Genomic DNA, 18,828 nt, shown 5'->3' with positions numbered 1-18,828 from the left:
ACCGCCGTTGCACGGCTCTTCAACCATGTGCGAGGGAAGGAAACGCCAGCCGGTGCCGACGTCGTGGCTGGATTCGCGCTGTTACTCGCTCTCGTCGTGTCGTCCCGGCATTACACGGCGGTGTAATACGCCGCCGTTGTCTCTCTTAATGAATAATCGCCCCGGGGAAATAGTTTGCGACGCGAGAGCGTTAAGATGTAAGGATCTTAGGCTTGATTCACGTTATAAGATCCCTTATTCCGTTCACACCATAGGTATGTATAGATACGAGAAGCGTTCCGCTTAAATATTTCCAAGATGTTTCGTCGCGGGAACGGAAAGTGAATTAATTCCACGGAATGGGCACACATTCGAGGACCGTTTAAACTTGTGAAAGTTATTGTACAAAACGTTTCTAGAAAAATAATTAATATTTATGCGTAAATAAATTTATTTAATTTTTGTCTCTATCGAGGAAATGAAACCGATGAATAAATTAAGTAAGATTTGACATTTTAATTGTTAATCTTACATCTTAAAACGAATGTACACATATTTCCCTTAATCCATTTGGGAGAAGAAGGTATATTGCGCCGAGCATTTTAATATTTTTCATTATTTATTCCCCGGGCGTCAAGAGGATCAACAGAACGACTCGTGGGGAGAATGAGTAGCTCTGATTAGAAAAGGCGGGTGTGGCTTGACGACAATGCTGTCTGGCTGTTAACATCTCGCTCACTCTCTTGAAAACCCCTCTTCTGGGATACTCTTCTTTATAACGCAGCCGAGGCAGCCGCCCCCTTGTCTTCGGAAGCCTCCCCAGCACGTAGACACCATAGTATGCGACGCGAGATGCTGAGAAAGCGAACGAAGCGTCGGACGAAGCCAGGGATGGTTATCGGGCGGAGGAGGGACGGAGATAGAGGGCGGGGTGGGGAGGGAATATGAGGGGGTGAGTTCGCGCCACCGTTCCTACAGTTTATTACGGGCTCGTCTTTATGATATTCCAACCTTCAAAAATGCATTAAGCGCGCATAAAGAGACCCGGAACAACCTGCTCGAGTACGCCATCTTCGTTTTCGGCGTTCTATCGTTTCCGGATGGCTCATCAAACTTTAAAGCGAATGGATCTGCTTTTCTTTCTAGGAAGAATCGAAAGCTCTGGTTTAAACCCGTAAGTAGTTGTATCTTAGACTCGAATAAGTGAATTATTGACGAATTGAGAATATACGGAAGAGAAAAATAAAAACTCCTAAATAAAATAAAATGTAAATTGCAAATGGATTTATATTATTTTTTTATATTCTAAAATCTCTGGATTTATTTGCGATGGTCGTTAAAATTCGCTATAAATCTCCTTTGGATTGCGCAATTTTCGGGACATAAAACTGGCGAAAAATCTTGCAAGATCGATATCGTATAGGCAAATACGACGAAATAGATAAAATGATATATCGGCAATGAACGTATTCTACAGAAATTTGTAACATCATGGATGTTATAACGCGTCCTCGGCGCGATTACATTGACAATTATTTGCCCCGGTAATATAATTAATAGGTACGATGCTATTCGGCAATAATGCCGTTAATAAGTACGGAGTAGGATTCCGTTGATTGAACGTTATAGAATGTAATCAGCCATGATCGCCTATTACTCGGTATCACGTGACGTTACGATATTATAAGCGGCACGGTTATTAACGCCGCGTGAAATCAAATGAACAGTAATAAAGCACGCGTCAGCATGCGTTATCGCTCCCATTGTCTCTTCATGCGACCCCGCATATCCCCCGGGATTTTGTGAAAAAAAGCGTTAATTTGAAACATGTCGGTATAGCCAAGATGATTGATATATCGATATAGTGAAGATTTTTCTTATTCGAGATATCAAGAGATTTTTAGAAAGAATTTTTGAATTACAGCAAGTTACAGAATTTTACACATTTTAAAGATTAAAGAGAATAAAAAAAATTGCATTATACCCCACCGTGTAAGATCGTTTCTGTCTTGGTTCTGCTTGTCATGCGTTCGCTCCTTCAGGACTTGACAAGCAGACGAAGCAGACGAAGCGCAAAACAAGAAACGAAAGCGAAATCCGATCGATCGGATGTCCGGAAAATTACGTTCGAGGGAAATCGCGCTGTTAAAAGGGAAAAACGCGAGGGTGGAAGGAAGAGGTGAAGGAGAAGGTGGAGAGCGAGGTAACGAAATGACGCGCGAGCGCATTTCGATTTCCTTTGAACCGCCGCGCCAACTCTCGTCCTTCGAGCAGCCCTCGCTTCTCCTCCTTCTCTTCCTTCTTCTTCTCCTCCTCCTTCTCGTTCTCTCGCTGCCTTTGTCGCTTCGACGTTTTATTGCCCTCGCCCTTTCACGCTCTTTAGAGCGAATCAGAGACCCTCGCAGATTTTTCGCGGATCCTGGCAATCTTGTTCGCCGACGAAAAGCAGTTCGTCTTGACGAAAGGACCTGTTCCGGCACGAAGTCTTATAAGCGTGCGGGCGGAAATGCATTTATATAACATCAGACACTCTCTATGAAGGCTCGTACAAAGGAGAGATCTCAAGATTTAAAAATTGAAAGAGTCGAGAGGATTGATAAAAATGTAATATTGTAGAAAAACAGAGGAATACAGAGAACGCGTTTTTACATATCGACTTTCTCCCTCTCCTTTTTAGTCCTTTCTATATAATTCTCATAATTTTTATTTTATTTTATTAGAATTCTAAATAAAATAGTACGATATAAAGTACGTTTCTAAATATCGACTCTCTTTCTCTTTCACTATTATTTTCATTATAATTTTTAAAATTTTATTTCAGTACAATTTTGAATAAAATAATGATTGATATAATTTTTTTGAATCGAAAAATTTCAAATGAAAGATATTTTGCTCGCAAGTGAGAAAATTCTCGCATTTTTACTACTTTTGCATTTCGCTACGTGATTCTATTTTTCTTCTTCCATTTTCTACGTTCTCCCTATCCTGTTCACCTTTAACGACTATGAGGGTCCTTCGCAGAGGGAAGGTTGATGCGAATCAAGCGATTTTCCGTAGATCTTACGAGATCTGCGCGTTTCGGCGAGAAAGCACGCATATGCGGAAAACCACCAAGAAATTCTTTCTTGTAACAACGTGCGAAAAATACGCGGAGGCACGTTTCGCCGAGTACATACGTGTAGACACGTGTTAATTCTACCACCTTTAAATTATTCGCGAAACGGGCCTTCGCTTCTTTTAAATCACGTTATATATAACTTTCGGATGAAGTGAAAATTTGACGTTGCATCACAAATATTCCTTTTTCTCTATCTTTCGTGAAACAACTTAAATGCGATTTTTTATATAAAGTAATATTCTTTCCATGTATATATAATGAGACAAAGAAGCAAGATTACGGTGTGTTTTTTGGTGTTTTTTTGGCAAATGAATTTTACTCACGCACGACAACCGGGTAACTGGATTTCACGGCGTTAGTCTCTGGCGTTGCTTTAAGAATGACCGATTATCACTCAGCACGCAAAAATGCATCTAAAATTATATTTCTCGCTCTTGCGATCCCTTTTACCGAGCGTATTTATTTGCGCGTGACTAACACGTTCGGATGGCAAGTTTTGCTTGTCACAAATAGCTCTCTTTAGCAGCAAAAAGTATTTTTTTAAATACCTACAGACTGTAAAACTTGCATAATATCAGCCGACGTAATCAATTTTTTAATCTCTTCGCTGAGCTTACCGGAGATATGCTGCGAAATGCTTCGAAAAAGTCTACTATAAAATTATGTATGTTGTTTTAGAGATATATTTTTTTCGCAAAACTAGCGTATGAAATATTGTATGCGTGTGTGTTGCGTTGTAATTATTGTTAGTCATATAGTACGCGTAATTCAATATCTCCTCGAGGGAATTGCGATATATCAATTTTCTGCTTTTCGTTGTAAAATTAAACGGGAGTGTACTCCCGATCGATTAAATTTTTTTTTTTACAATAAAATAGAAGAGAGAGAGAGAGAGAAAGCATTAATCACGTGATCCTATCATTTCGACATCACGCTACGTTTGCCGATGTTTCTGTCCCCTTTCGCAGGAGCGACGTTACGTTCCGTTTGCCTCTTTTTGGGTAGGGAAAGACCGGGCAGACGGGAGTGACATAAAGGGGCTTTTAACTCGAGCGTAATTTCCTTTTGATCGGAAATTCGATATTTTCTTACGCGGCCGCCGCGCTTCTCGCGCACACGTAGCGCAAGTTTGCCGCTTCCGGAACTTTTCGCGCCGTTTCTCGATAGAGGGGCGATTAGAATGCGAAATCGGAAAAGAGAGCATGGGATACGTTTTCGTACGAAATGCCGATGAGTTTTACGTGAATCTGAACTGGGATAAGAGAATGATGGGTGCAGTTTCGACTCGTGAATGTATCGCGTTCATCGAACTTCTCTCCGTACAGAATGCTAGAAAATATTTCACGTAATTCGCTCATATTCAATACACAATGAGCAGAATTCAAAAAATTTTACAATACTTTGTTCAAACAAGTGGAAGTTTATTTTTTCAAATACCTATCGTGTTTAATTAACACATTAAATGTTTCGACAATTATTGACGTAAAAAACTTTTTAAAGATTTAAAAAAAAATAAAAAATTTTTATGCAATGATAAAATTAACTTTGTAAAAATAGAAATAAATATGAAATTATTTATAAAATAAGATACATTGCTAAAAAGAATATTTCTAAAATGTACAAGTTGCTCTTAAATCTGATAAATTTAAAATACTAAAAACTTAAACACGCGAGGGATAATTCGACGGATCGATAACAAGTTGCGCAATCATCGGCGTTGAAAAATGAGTCTAGCATTAGCATAATAAATCTAGAAACTAGAAGCCAAACAGGAAATTGCGAGGCTCTCGAGATTCACAGTGTACGTAGACGAATTATGCGGGCTGTCGAGAAGCGAGACAATTTCCAGAGCAGGGGATACTACGGGTTATAAACTTATTCCCGGGCCTTCGTGACCGATCCCGCAAGAATTTATGTCAGACGTATTAAAGTTTTCGTGTTAACGAAAAGAGGAAGGTTTATAAGAGCTACCGGGAACGACGCCGGGCCAGTTCAATTCTACCATCGTCGTTTGCCTCGCTTTCGCCATGCGAGGTTGGCGGAAGCCAATCTCTGATTACGAAAAGAAAGAATGGATGTTTTTCGACAGCTCTCGGTATAAAAAAGCTGTTAAATCCTGTAGAATTTAAAATGAGATTGCAGATTGAATTGCGTCGGTACTTTCTTCAAAATGAAACGTAGATAATCAATTTTGATAATTAGATACATTACAGGAAACAGATTGCTTTCTAACAATTACTTTCGATTGATAATGGCAAAACACGAGATAAAAATAAGTATTATTTCTATGGTAATTAAAGTTCTCAAAGTTTTTTAGAGAAAAAAATACGCTGTATTCGAGGACAAACAGGCATATCTATAGAAAGCAATGATTGGTTGTAACAATCTTTGCCATTTTATCGAATATCACATATATTTTCTTCTTCTTTTTATTATAGAAGGCCGAATTCTCGAGCTGCACTCGCCTGACGGCGTCCACGAATGCTGGTTGAGAGCCGCTGACAGCACCGAGGCGAATGTCTGGTTTAATGCCTTGCACTCGGCGTTGGCAGCTCTCACCTTGAAAGCATTACGACTGGCCTCAGCACTTCCGGATCCGCAGCAGCTTCAGCACATCGGCTGGCTCGCGAGGAGACATTGTCTTCAGGTGAGAAAAGCTCCCGAACAATCACCGGAGAAAGTATGACGCCTGACAAGCTTCTAACATAATGCCTCGTGATAATTCAGCCAAGTATTGCAAGTAGTACTCCCGTAATACTGACATTAACGAAGTACTGTAATTCAACGATGACGACCTCATTCACAATAATAGACTCGGGCTAAAGATATTCATTTAACTTTCTTATGATGCGACAAGTAAAACATCTCTACTGCTATCTCTGAATTAAAGTTTTTCAATTTTATTTTTATACCGTTGACGCTAAAATTAAATTTCTTATTATTTTGTGGTTGAATAATAGATTTTGAACGTCACGAATTCTCTAACAAAGCGCTCTTTATTTTAAATAAAACTTTAAATTAGAATTTGCATTCCATAACTGATTTTAATTGATTTTAATTGTATATTTTTTTGACGTCTTTTTATCTGCTCCGTTTAATTTAATTCCCAGTCAGACTTAAAAAACGCGCATCTACCCATATCGAGCGTAGATCTTTTATTTCACGCTTGAAACCATGTATCCCCTTCCGGCTCCTTCACACATTCCCACCGGCGTCGTACAGATTGAGAGTGATCTTCTTTTCGGCAGTTCGAACAAAGGGTTGACACACGATCTCCGATAAAAAGTACCCGCATGGGAGCACGACCGCAATTTGCCGAAAATGTTTTCCATCGATCTGCCAGTTTGCATATACCTCCTTCTGATTTTTTTTCCATTCTTTTAACAACTCAATAATAAATTTTTACGCAATTAAATCTGACAATAAAATGAAAGTACGACGGCGTGTGTCGAGATATTTCGTGGAGACTGCAGATTATTCAACATCAATGTTATAGAGGAGAAAACAACGTTACGGACCCATGTTAATCGGCCTTCCTTAGTCGCGCGCGTCATATTGCCTGATTATTGTCGCGAACGCCCAAATCGCGTAGCGTTCAGTTCGAGGAGGGAGAGAGAGAGAGAGAGACGTATGTCGGCCGGTATTTAAGCAGCAGGCCGTAGGACGATTTTGGAGGAGGGCGACTGGCAATCAGGCGCGCTAATGCCAATCAATTATGTGCCGGTATCCGCGTGCCCTACGGCCCTCCTGCGGCGTCCTTGATGCTCGCCAGGGTCCTTTATCAACAAGGCAACATCCGGCGGGCCGAGCTACGGCACGAGTATTAGTTATCGATTGCCGTCGGTTACATGATCGGTGGATCGATAGCAGCATCGCAGCCATCGGTCTCGCCGTCCGCGCGTTTACCTGCTGCGATCTCTGCGAGTGACACGGAGCTGGATGGGCGAGATGGAAGGCGGAGATGAGAAAGATCAACTGTCGCACCTCGGATATCCCGTAGTGGCGATATTTAATTGGAAACTGCGGATATAACGGATCTGCGGATCTCTATACACGCGATTGGGTCCGCGATTTTGGCAATAAATATATATGTAGTCGACGCGATGTAGATGAAAATTATAATACAATTTAATTGTTATCTATCTTCTAATTTTATTAGACGTTTGTTGATAGGCTTGTTTTAAATTTCATAGAAATATAAACATCGATGTCATCGGGCTAATTTTTTTTCTCTTCGAATAATGACAATAAATCGTTGATATTGTATGCGGTTTTCTTAAAAATGGGATTTTTTTATTTATCCCATCATCATTCTTCAAAGTTCATTATTAAACATTTCATCGAGAAGAAAGTCATATGTTTTGAATTGAAATGGATAAAACGTATATTTCACAAATATGGAAATGTAGTAAAAAAAAACTGTTCGTAGGTAATCTTTGTGGGAGAGTTAAAATAAAAAAAAATAAAAAATAAAAAAAAATAGAATATTCTTGAAAAGGGATGTTGATTCTCCGATAGCTATGCAAATTCTTTTCATGCCTTTGAAAAGTATTTATCGCTTCTGATTGGCATTCTACCCGCGAAAAATTCTAATACATATCAATCGTACCGTGCATACAGGCGGATCGAATAAATATCGCCCCCGTTATAGAAATCGGCGATATTTACATTTTCGCATAAATCGCGTACGAATCTGAAACGCTTGCCACCAGCGCGCGAGTAGCTCGGCGGTATTCATTAGCGCGTTCGAGTAGAATATATCGACCGGCGCGATCCATGACCCGGTGGATCGAGCACGCCGTGTCATTTAATTAACGATCCGCGATGGGGTATTTAAGTGCCGCTGATCGTTGATCGAGCGCAACGTTTATGAATTTCACGTGACGTCCCGTTGATCGACTTGCCCCGTTGAACGAGTTGTATCATTATTTAGCGAGCGCGACCGATCACCTCGTAAACCCGGATATTGTGTTTTATGAACACGGTCTGAGAGGAAAAGCGAGGCGAAATCATGGTGCGCGCGGCGCGTTTTCATAACTGAAACAAAATTGCTGTGAAAAATTGCGAAAAAACTGCCGCGGAGCGAAAAACATCACCCACGCCGGGCGTCGCGCATAGTTTCCAAACCCTGTGTATTACAACACCGTGTATTCGGCGTTGCCGTTTTGTCATCCTGTTTAATGTCGTCGCGCTCAAATGGTCGATTTATTTTATTTGCCGTTGAATGTAATCGATTTCCGGCTAGTTTTCACTCTGTCGACGATTTTCGTGCCGGCCGATTAAAGTAGTTATCCCTACCTGTTGGACTACATAGTCTCTGAAATGTACGTACGTAACATACTGTAGTTCAGTTGTTTCGATTATTTTTTGATTCACAAGGTGACACTTTAATCGTTGAAGTTAAAGTAATTTAATATATGCGCACACACAAGAGTATAAGTACATCGGTAGGATTTTATGTTTTTCTTTGCAATTATTATTTTATTTTATTTTATAACGAAAAATAATTATTGTAATACGTAAAATATTTCTTTTTTAATAATTATTTACAAATAATACTGGCGATTCGTGATATGGTCAATGAATTAATTCGTTAATGAATATTTGCAGAAACATGTTAACGAGAATTAACGGAATCACAAAATGTAGCTTATAATATAATATAAATCTAATTAATTACAAAACCCGCGTAATATAATAATGTTATAAAATACATTACTAAAATTTAAAATATACGTATATATGGTATATATATCGTATGTATAAAATGGTATAGATCCACTCTTTTTCACTATATTTATATATCTTAGCAATTTGGCGGATACATATTTGACACGCACATTTCATCTGCTCCCTCCGGCGTGATATCAAAATAAAGACTCCTATTTCGTTCCGTCCTACCCTACGTTTTACGATTTGGAAAACATTGTCGGAAATGGATTGTTTGGCGATTGGCTCGCGTGTAAGCGCAGCGTCGCGAGCGGTTCTTTGTCGCAGGGAAACGAAATGCGACATCTTGCCCCGGGTCGGCGATTTGTAGAAGACACGTGACGCAAATACGAGTCACGACGGCTGAGGCCGAAGGATAAGGGCATGCCGATAAATCCAACAAGTTCACATATTGAAACGATCGACGCCACCGGAAGTAACGCTCGGGGGAGTACGAGCATAGGGGCGGGATGGTGGAATGCCGTTTCCCTTAATCTCGTATATACGACCGCAATAAAGTGTCAATCTCGAAAGAGAGAGAGAGAGAGAGCAGCCGGTCGTGACGTGATTCACGGCATGAGAATCTGTATCGATACGGATGGAGATTAAGCGAAATTGAAATCACGAGAACGCGAGAAGATACGAGACTTACTGCCAGTTTCTTCAGAATGGATTAAAGCCTACTCTATAATCCTTCTAATCCTAATCTAATCCCGATCGAATCCAAACTCTAATCTGACCTTAGCTAACCAGTTTCCCCGTTTACGGAATAGAGATTATCCTTTCACAGTCTTCATCGATCGTGAATGAAGAAGACATTATTTTATTCTAAAATAACAAAATTCGTACATACGTGATGCGTGAAAGGAAATCTGAAATTACGAATAAAGATCGAGCAGTCGATCGCAAGGAGAGATAGTCGAATAGTCCGTAATTAGCTCCGTAACGACTTTCCTTTTAACAATCACGCGTCCGCGCAAAATAAAATAAAAAAAAAAATAAAAAAAAAGATTGACTAGAGGGAAACAAATAGCGAGGATACATCGAGCGCGCAAAAAGCGTTAAAATTCCACATCAAAGTGCATCGATGGCGTCGATTAATTTTGTCGTACCGTGTCTGCCCGCTCGCGATAAACGTATTTTCACGGAATTTCGGCACTTTCCGAGGAATGGCGACGAGCCATTATAATTTCCATGAAAATCGAACGAACGGATGCCGGCGGGACGGATCGCTTTATTTCGGCGCAATTCCGCCCGGATATAAATTCGTCCCCAATCATACTGCAATTTCTGTTTACTCAGTTCTTACGCGCGGCCTTGTTTTCGGCACATTGACAGAAGCATATTTAATTGTCGCATTTTTATGCAAAGTAATCGGTTTTCAATAGGCCGAATACAAACAATGATATTAATTTAATATAAATATTGATAACGGCAGAGCACATTTTGTACGATAATTTCATTATGTCGCGAAAAGACAGTAATTATTTTGCGTGTATGTGTAAAATTACATATATATTACGGATGAGAGGTAACAAAAAATTTTGATAAATTATATCTTTCTCTCGTTGCGCAATTACAATTATATCTATTTACGTAGAAGGGAAATATTAAAATGTAATTTATTGTTATTATTGCTTCTGTCGTCTCTTTGTCGCTTACATATCGTAGTTTTATTATTGTCGGATCTCTTTCAAACAATGAAACAATGGCGGCATGAGGCTTGGAGGCAATTTATTCGCGTATTCCCGGCGAGTGTGCGTTGCCGTTGGATTAAATCTGAGGCCGAGCGGGCATTAAATTAGTCGTTGAAAATTAACGGTACGCCATTTAAGTATATTTTAATTAATCCGAGCATAGAGAGTACAGCCGCACGCGCGCGGCGGACGTTTCGCATATTTTTTCACTAACTCGGAGTTAATGTAATTGGGCAAAACTTAAAGCGTCCCTCTCAATTAACCCCCGGACAATAAAGCGTCGCACTTTGTAACGTCTTTCCATTCATAGTCAAATGTAAAATTAAGCGCCTAGGGGGATAAGTAGAAAGGTTTCCTGCTGGTGTACAGAGCAGCGAGGGATATCGAGGCCGCCATTCGTTACCTCGACAATCACCCAACGATTCTCTGAAAATTTACGAGAAAATTAGCGATAAGTTTCTTCAGACGAGCGCGATCTATCGTCGTTTACTATTTTGCTTCCCTTATGACGACGAATATGCGCAATATTTTTTTTTGACGGCAACGATAAATAATAACGCAACAACTCCGCTATGTGTATGACTATATACTGATAATATCACTTTTTCTAATCTTGAATATTTGCACGTGAAATGTCTTTTTAAATTTGAGGCGAAAATACATATACGATAAGATTCGATTTCCTTTTCTTTGAACGTTAGATAATGGTATATTGTAAGGAGCGACAATAAACTTATCCCTGTCGAGGCCCTTCTCTGCCACTCTTCCTTTTTTATTCCCTTTTGCTTTCTCTCTCTTTTTCTCTTTTTCTTATCGACAAAAGTCCTTCGTCCCGGCTAACCGGAAATAGTTTCAGGGGTCAAGAAGAATAGAACTTAGTGAGAGGAATGCAGAATCAGCATCGGTCGGAAGGAGAGTAGGGTAAGGGCACTTTAAGCCGACTAGGCTTTTCCGATCGCTCAAGCCCACCAATCGGACGGTTCCGTCTGGCCGACGGTATTTATTCGGTGTGCCTTTCTCGGGGGAAGCTCGCCGGTAACCGCTATTTTAACCCTCTCGATCACCCGCCCTCTCTTTCCCTCCATCCTCGTGTTTTTCTCACGATCGAAAGAGCCGTGGGGAGGCGTCCGCCTGTTAAAATACTTCTTATGTGTGCGTCCACACGCACTAGATCAGCATCAGAGATAATGCAATATGAGAATTAAAATCTGTCATATCAGTCAAATTAATTTAATTTTCGAATAAATCTGAGGTGAAAAAAATAAGTATATTTTATATTTTATATTATTGTAAAAAATATAAAATATATATAATATTTAACACGAGAATTTATATTTATTGAATCTAAATTTATCAAGATATTAGCATCCTTTCCGCTTATAATAATAAGAAAAATCAATATCCATATGTGCATATTGAGGATAACGTATTGATTGAAGAATTGATATGTGACAAAACGTGCCACATTTCCGGAACGCTTTCTATTATTTATAGATAAAATTCAATGTTACGTTAATGTATCAAACTATTTATTGGTGATGTAAAACTTTATTAAAAATGTATTTCAAATAACTGAAAAATTTTTCCCGAGTTTCTCAAATATGAATTAAAAATTGCCGGGGGTTCGCAATCTTTCCTCTTTTAACGTAAGTGCCTCTTCCAGTGCACTCTTTGCCCTTCGATTATTCGATTCCTGAAAGCTCCTTCATACATGGTGCACCCTGCAAAACCCGCAAACTGCATCAAGGGGCTCGTTATTAATTAGAACGCGAGCCACTATCGGTCCTCAAACACAGACACCAACGTTCTCTATCCATAATCTTCCCTCGGACCTTCCTCTCACCCTTTCTCTATCTTCTCTCTCTCCCTCTCTCTCCCTCTCTCTCTCACTATATTCCACTCTTCTACAGTGTCCATCTCACTTGCGCGGAAGTGGATAGTGCATCAGCAATGCTAAGCAAACTGCGGCTGGAACGACGGATCAAGAGACGATCGTGTACGTGTTCGTTTGCCAGTGACAGCGTGCGTGTGCGTATGTGTGTCAATATCCGTGCAAGTGTATCTACTGTACGATGGTATAGATAAATAGGGGATATGGGATTGGCACTTTTACGTTTGTACGTACGATGGATACGACGCGCTATCGTGAATTATACCAAGAGTTTTAAGTGACGTCAGTACAGAGAGTACACATATTGTTTAAATAATCATGGAATATTCTCTTTTCTTTTCTTCCATCATATTCTAAATATGTAATTGATATAGAATATCCCATTGAAAACAAACTATCGCGTAAACTTGTTTCGAGATGTCCATTGGAGAATGAAAATATAAATGAAGAAAGAAAAAAAAAAGAATTTTTCCCGAGCACACAAATTTGACGGGAAACATGTCGACGATGCATTCAATCAAATTTCTCGGTCATTTGAGTTGGAGAAGCGAACGAGGTAAAATCTCCGGAGAAAATCTCCGGCTCCGTCTGGATGCTTGCAATTTTAATGCGGTCTCATTTCCGTCGTACCCAATTAAGGTGTAATTGAATTGCCAAGGAAAATTAATTTGTCGGTTATGTCCTGACGGTGGAGACGGCGGTCCATGCGCCGGTCCACCGGTCCTAATGTTTTCAGCAATTATGCGTAAATTCGCGTAAACAACCGTGGTCGCGTTATTATACGATTGTCGATTAAGAAATGATTTCCTTCTCGGTAACGCGACACTGAATTTCTCGGCCCACTTATCCTATATTTCCATATAATCTAATCTCTTCCACGTGCTCTCATGATGAATTGACAGCGTGCAGATTTCTTCTTAAACCTTTTTTTTTTTCTAAAACTTATTATTATCCCAACTACCTCTCTTCGTTATTTAATTTTTCAATTTTTCTCAAAATCTAATACATCATTTTAATCCCAATATTTTTAACACAATTATAGTTCCGTCTAATTTCTTTTTCAATTTAATTTAACTGAAATATTCTCGATTATCAAACCGTCGCAATTTCTATAAATGTGTTTGAAGAAATTGGAAATCTTCCTTGAATAAGTTGTAATTTAACTTCCTTTCTGTCGTCGAGATTTCAACTAAAAATAAGGTAAATTGGTCACGAGAGCTCAATAATAAGCCAACAATGTTATTCTCCTAAGGATAATCTTGCGCCGGACGCGCTGAACGAAATTCTATTTTCTATTTCCTCGGTCGTAAGTTCCCCTTTAAAGGTATCTATTCGGTAAATACACGGACACGGACGACTTTAAGAACGATATCGTAACGTTTCCACTCGCTTGCGCGGAAGCGCCGTCGAGCTGGCTAACATCGGCTCCTCGCGCGTTCACCCCTCTCGTATACGAAGTGAGAGATATATACCTCTTAACATGCTTTCCATTAGGGTCGCCGTCGCAAGGATGTAACAGACGGATATACAGGATGATCCTATCATCGTAAGATAATGGTTATAACTGGGTATAACGCAGAGGAAAAAAAGCCCATGTTCTTCGCAGTCTCACCGTGGGATAAACTGCGAGCGTTATGTTTTGATTTCATTCGTTACATTATTTTATGAAAACACGTATGCTTTCTAGCGGTCTTCTAAAAAAGGAAGAGAGAGAGAGAGAGAGAAAAAAAAAGATATATAGTTATAAATGTTAATATCTCACGAGAAAAAAAGAGTAGCAGGATAATAATAATAATAATGAATTAATTTACATTTTTGCGGTAATAAATAAATTTTCTTGCAAAAAGTGAATCATGCATGAAACGATTCTCTTTTTTATCAAGTGTGTGTATATATATATATTTTAATTAAAAAAAAAAAAAAAAAAAAAAAACCTGAATCATGAGATTTATATTTTCTGTTGTCAGAAAAAAACTTCCAAATAAGAAGCACGAATTTATCCCGAAGTTTTGAAATTGCAAGATTCTAATTTAAGATTTTTCACTGCACAAGCACACAAATGCAATTTGCACAATACCTACGACATTCTAGGCAGCAGGCCATCCCATTTTAAGCCGATTTTGGAGAATCGCGACATTTACGAACACGCTACTACGACAACAATCCTGCATTCCTGCGCTTCTCTCGCTCGTAGTTTGTGCGCAATTTGAGTTTGAACACACTTGAGTTTTGCCGTCTATCTCATGTTCGCACAATTCCATTATTTTCCGCACTTTGGAATAGGCTATATATCTATTTCGTAGTTATCGTTACATCAGATGGAAACACAATATATTTTGTCTACAAATATAATATGTTTTAGAATTAAAAATGTTAAAATTTCTACAAGTGATAAAATTTTTACAACTCAATATATCCATATATACATATATAATTGAAATATTCCAATATCTAAGTTCCACTAACGTGTAAAAGTTAATTTTGCAAGTACATTAAAATCGAAATCTTAATACTTTGGCTTAAATTATAACTATATATAGGATAGAAGAGAGATTAAATACGCGATTAACTTCTCCAATTAGGATTTTCGTATACACGATCGCCGGTTGTCCGATTAGTTGAAACCACGACCATGTGTTACCCTTCTGAAATGCTAACGGTGATATATCACCGTTAGAAGCTCTCTCAGATCCGCTTTATAATGCAAGAGCGCATCGTTGCAGGCATGTACGCTAATTCACGTGTTTAATACGGCTAATATGTTTGATGCACTCGCAATAATAGCATTTTGGCTTCCGACATGGTTTCACTTTAGTATTATTACATGGATTTTCGTCCACTTCGTTCCTCTAGGATTATTATAGTAAATAATTCCGCCGTCTTGAATTTTTGCTAAGACAAACATTGACGAAGATTTCCCGGCTAAAAGCGGGCACAAAGTTGATTAAGGTTTTCCCGTATTTCATTGTAACCTTAACCGAAACAAGAACTGTTCGCAGAGTATTTTCTACGCAGAGAGTGTGGGGTATCCTCGCCACATCGCGGGATATACCTAGCTTTGTTATTAATTCGCCGCCCCTGCGCGCTTATACCGGGGGGAAATTATTATTTTATTGCCGGTATAAAGATTACGCGAAATTAGTCGAGATGATTTAGGGCGCGATCGCGCGAGATCTCTTCCATCTCGCGCTGAGCTCTCTTATAAAGCCCGCGAGCGGATAGAGATATTCTGCGTTTAATCTTGTTTTAATCCTTGGCTTCCCGACGAATGTACAGGTGGGATTAATGGATCGCGAAAATATCGCTGCGATTACACTTGTATTACGGTGGCTCGGAAGGATACGGCGTTCGATACCACTTCGGATTTCGGAAACATCGAGGGCGAAAGGGGGGCGAAAATCACGTTGCAAAAAAGGAAAAGGAGACACGATATCCCGATAAACCGAGGGACAGTTATTCGACTGAGAGTATATATATATATATATAGATTAAAAAGAGAGAGTAATGAAACGAAATAAGAGGGAACGAACTTTGGAAGATTGGCACGTATGATAGAATGTCATGTATCCATTTAGCTTCGCCGAAATGTGGAACGAAGAAACGCGGCGAGAGCGACGAGCGAGATATCGCACGCGTGAAAAACGCGCGAGGGTGAGGATGCAAAAACTCGTACATCACGGGTTATCGCTTGTTTTAGGACGCGAGCAACCAGATGCCAGATCAGAGCCGTTAGGTTCGATTCGCTATATTGTCCGGCTGGATGGTGCGCATCCTGTTTAGTTACACTTTTTGCTCTCCCTTCCCTTTGTTGGTGCCTGTAAAAATTTCATTGTACATTCGTTTCGCTCTACGCGCCTTCGAGTTTTCCGCTAAAAAGGCACGAATACCGATATCGTCCTTTACACGCATATCTGAGTACGATAATCGGATCCGCGAATTCGAACATCGGAAGATTGGAATATCTAAAGAGAGCCAAGAATATTTATACTTAATTCGATGTTCGTCTTTACTCCGGAACAAAAGGCTAGTCTGCTGGCCGATAATTTTGTCGCGGGCGTTTCTTTATTATCTATCCGATCCGCACGAAATCGTCGACGATGCGAAATCTCGTCGGGGTGCGCTCCCGCAGAATGAAAAGGGACGAGGCGTCGCCCTTCTTACCTCTTCTTAATAACTATCCTCTCGCCCTTCGAACTTTCCCGACCCCACAGAGGTCGATCGACCTTTCCCTTCTCCCGTTAGACATTCGCTCTCGTTTAATATTTCTCTCTTTTCGCTTGATTCCACATTGGTACCCTTCCTCGTAGATTGCGCGACGTCTCTCTCCCTTTCTCTCTTCTCCGCTTTTCTCGCTCGATTTCACTGTTGCCGCGACACGGAAGAAAATCGGCGATAAGACGCCAACGGACGATTGTGATGTCTGCGAAGCATTGGAACGGATCGAAGGAAAAAAGGAACAGGCGATAATTCTCTCCGATTCTGGCGCATTAAATGCTTTAACTTTACCTCTTTTTTTTTTAATTATCGAGATATTGTCGATTTTCTTCGGATTTTATAATTCTTGTATTTCCGTGTCCCGAGATAGAACCTTGCCAAGGGGTGCTTGCATCTTAGTTAGATACTACGACTTGATACTTTTTTTTAAATTCTAGTAGCTCGTATATTAAGATGCTGATTTGATAAAAACAACCGTGCGCTTGGCGAACGAAATTTTCCTTTCCATATAAAATATACGTTGAACTAGCTCGACGGTCGCCCAGCGTAGAGTTTTTTAATCTGCCGGATAAACTTTCCGATCTGATGTCGTTCGTCGGCTGAGAGCCGACTTCGTCAGAACTTCCGGTCTTTCCTTGTACACGGGATGTATCTCCTTACGCCGCTACTTACGCCAACTTTTTCGCGAAGCTTTAGGGAGGCCGAGGAGACGAAGTTTGATCCTTCTTTTGCCAAGAGAAAGGGGCAGGAAGTCGTTTAAGATTAATGTGTTCTTCTTACGTTGCTCCTCTGCGACTTGAACGGGATTACGATCTTACTAACAAGGGAACAAACTGGGAACTTTTGATTTCAATGAAACTTTTGGGAAATATGTAGAATAGCTTGTTGGTAGAAAAAAGAAAAAAAAAATAATGCAAAGATGCGCGCAGCGTTATTATAACATATTTAAAAATCTCGCCTTTTCTTCTTTTTTTTCCTTGTCTTATATTTTTTGCAACAATTTTTAACATAATTTACGTAAAACGACGCCCTTTCTTTTCACATCTATATTATTTTCTTATTATTAGTGCGGCTTATGAACCTCAAAATTTCCCAAAGTGAAATCTTTTCTTATTTTTCGTTTACCAATGCCATTGTCTAAAATGGAAGAACATCCAATTTTGCTCATGTTGTCAAAACACAAACAAGGTAAATGTCAAGGCGTCGCACAATAACGTAATTATAACCGAGCGTCACGTTTCGCTTGACATCGTGCTGCTAAGATATAAAACGATGAGAAACGATCGATCACGCGCGACTACTTACTCGACAATTTCTTGACTTTTTTAATTTACTCCTCCCTTTACTTTATCTCGATTTTTCGAAATTTTTTCATCCGAAAATTAATAATTTCTTAAATTTAAAAATGTCACAAGATTAATATATGATATGTATTTTTGTTTCTATTTCTTTTTTTCTCTTTCGCAAGCTTCAATTTAAAATCTTTCAAATTCCAAGAAGACCTCGAAAAGATCAATTATTAAATGTTAAAGCTCTTGACTCTTTAAATATTTTCTTGAGAAGAGAAACTGCGGTGTATTTACGTCCTTAAGTTTTTCTTCCTTGACACAAAGATTGGAAATTGAATATTCATTATTGCCGTGTGTGTGCTTGCAGAATGGACGAGCGAGTAGCGAGAGCAGCGAGGACGGGGCCGGAAGTAGCGCGAGCACTTCGCGAGGAGCCGGAAGTGGATTCGGTCTCGCCGGCGGCTGCACCGGCGGGTGGCGCAGTGTCTTTGGCGCAGTTTCAGGCCGAGAACTCAGATTGTACGAATGCGCGCCTTGGAGTCCAGAAGCTTGGGCTTCGCCGAGCATTACTTGTCCCCTCATCGCCACACGGTAAGAGAGAAAAGAGAGAGAGAGAGAGAGAGAGAGAGAGAGAGAGAGAGAGCTCTTTACAATATTTAGAATTTTGAAGAAGAATATCTGGTCGTCCTTCTCTCGTTCTTCAAATTCTTCTTTTATAACAGTCGCAGGAGATCAGCGCTACGTTTCCTCAGATATCATCTTCATACTTGAAACTTTTATACTTAAGATATGTGAAACTTGATATAAAACTTTTTGATTGCGTACACATTATTTTGAAGAACAGCTTTCAACTTATTTTACATATTATCATTCACTTTTTAATGGCAGATTCTCTAGTTAATTTCTTTAACGAAAATATCGAGGGTGGTC

General features: G+C 39.6%; 1 protein-coding gene across 3 annotated transcripts in view; it reads left to right on the top strand.

The window, feature by feature from the left end:
• The window catches only part of Syn1 (Syntrophin-like 1), a 212,874-nt gene that overhangs the window by 173,777 nt on the left and 20,269 nt on the right, over positions 1-18,828 (top strand). For all 3 annotated transcript variants that reach the window (XM_070292653.1, XM_070292654.1, XM_070292656.1), the window contains 2 exons: positions 5,536-5,744; positions 18,266-18,489. In XM_070292653.1, coding sequence (XP_070148754.1) covers positions 5,536-5,744; positions 18,266-18,489 — 433 coding nt within the window. The remainder of the gene's footprint in view (positions 1-5,535; positions 5,745-18,265; positions 18,490-18,828) is intronic.

The sequence above is a fragment of the Polyergus mexicanus genome, unplaced genomic scaffold, assembly GCF_030449975.1.
Source record: "Polyergus mexicanus isolate NDT 795.1 unplaced genomic scaffold, iyPolMexi1.0 SCAF_3, whole genome shotgun sequence".
In the NCBI taxonomy this organism is placed as follows: Eukaryota; Metazoa; Arthropoda; class Insecta; order Hymenoptera; family Formicidae; genus Polyergus; species Polyergus mexicanus.
The sequence above is the reverse complement of the archived record's forward strand: the minus strand, read 5'-3'. Positions and strand labels throughout refer to the sequence as shown.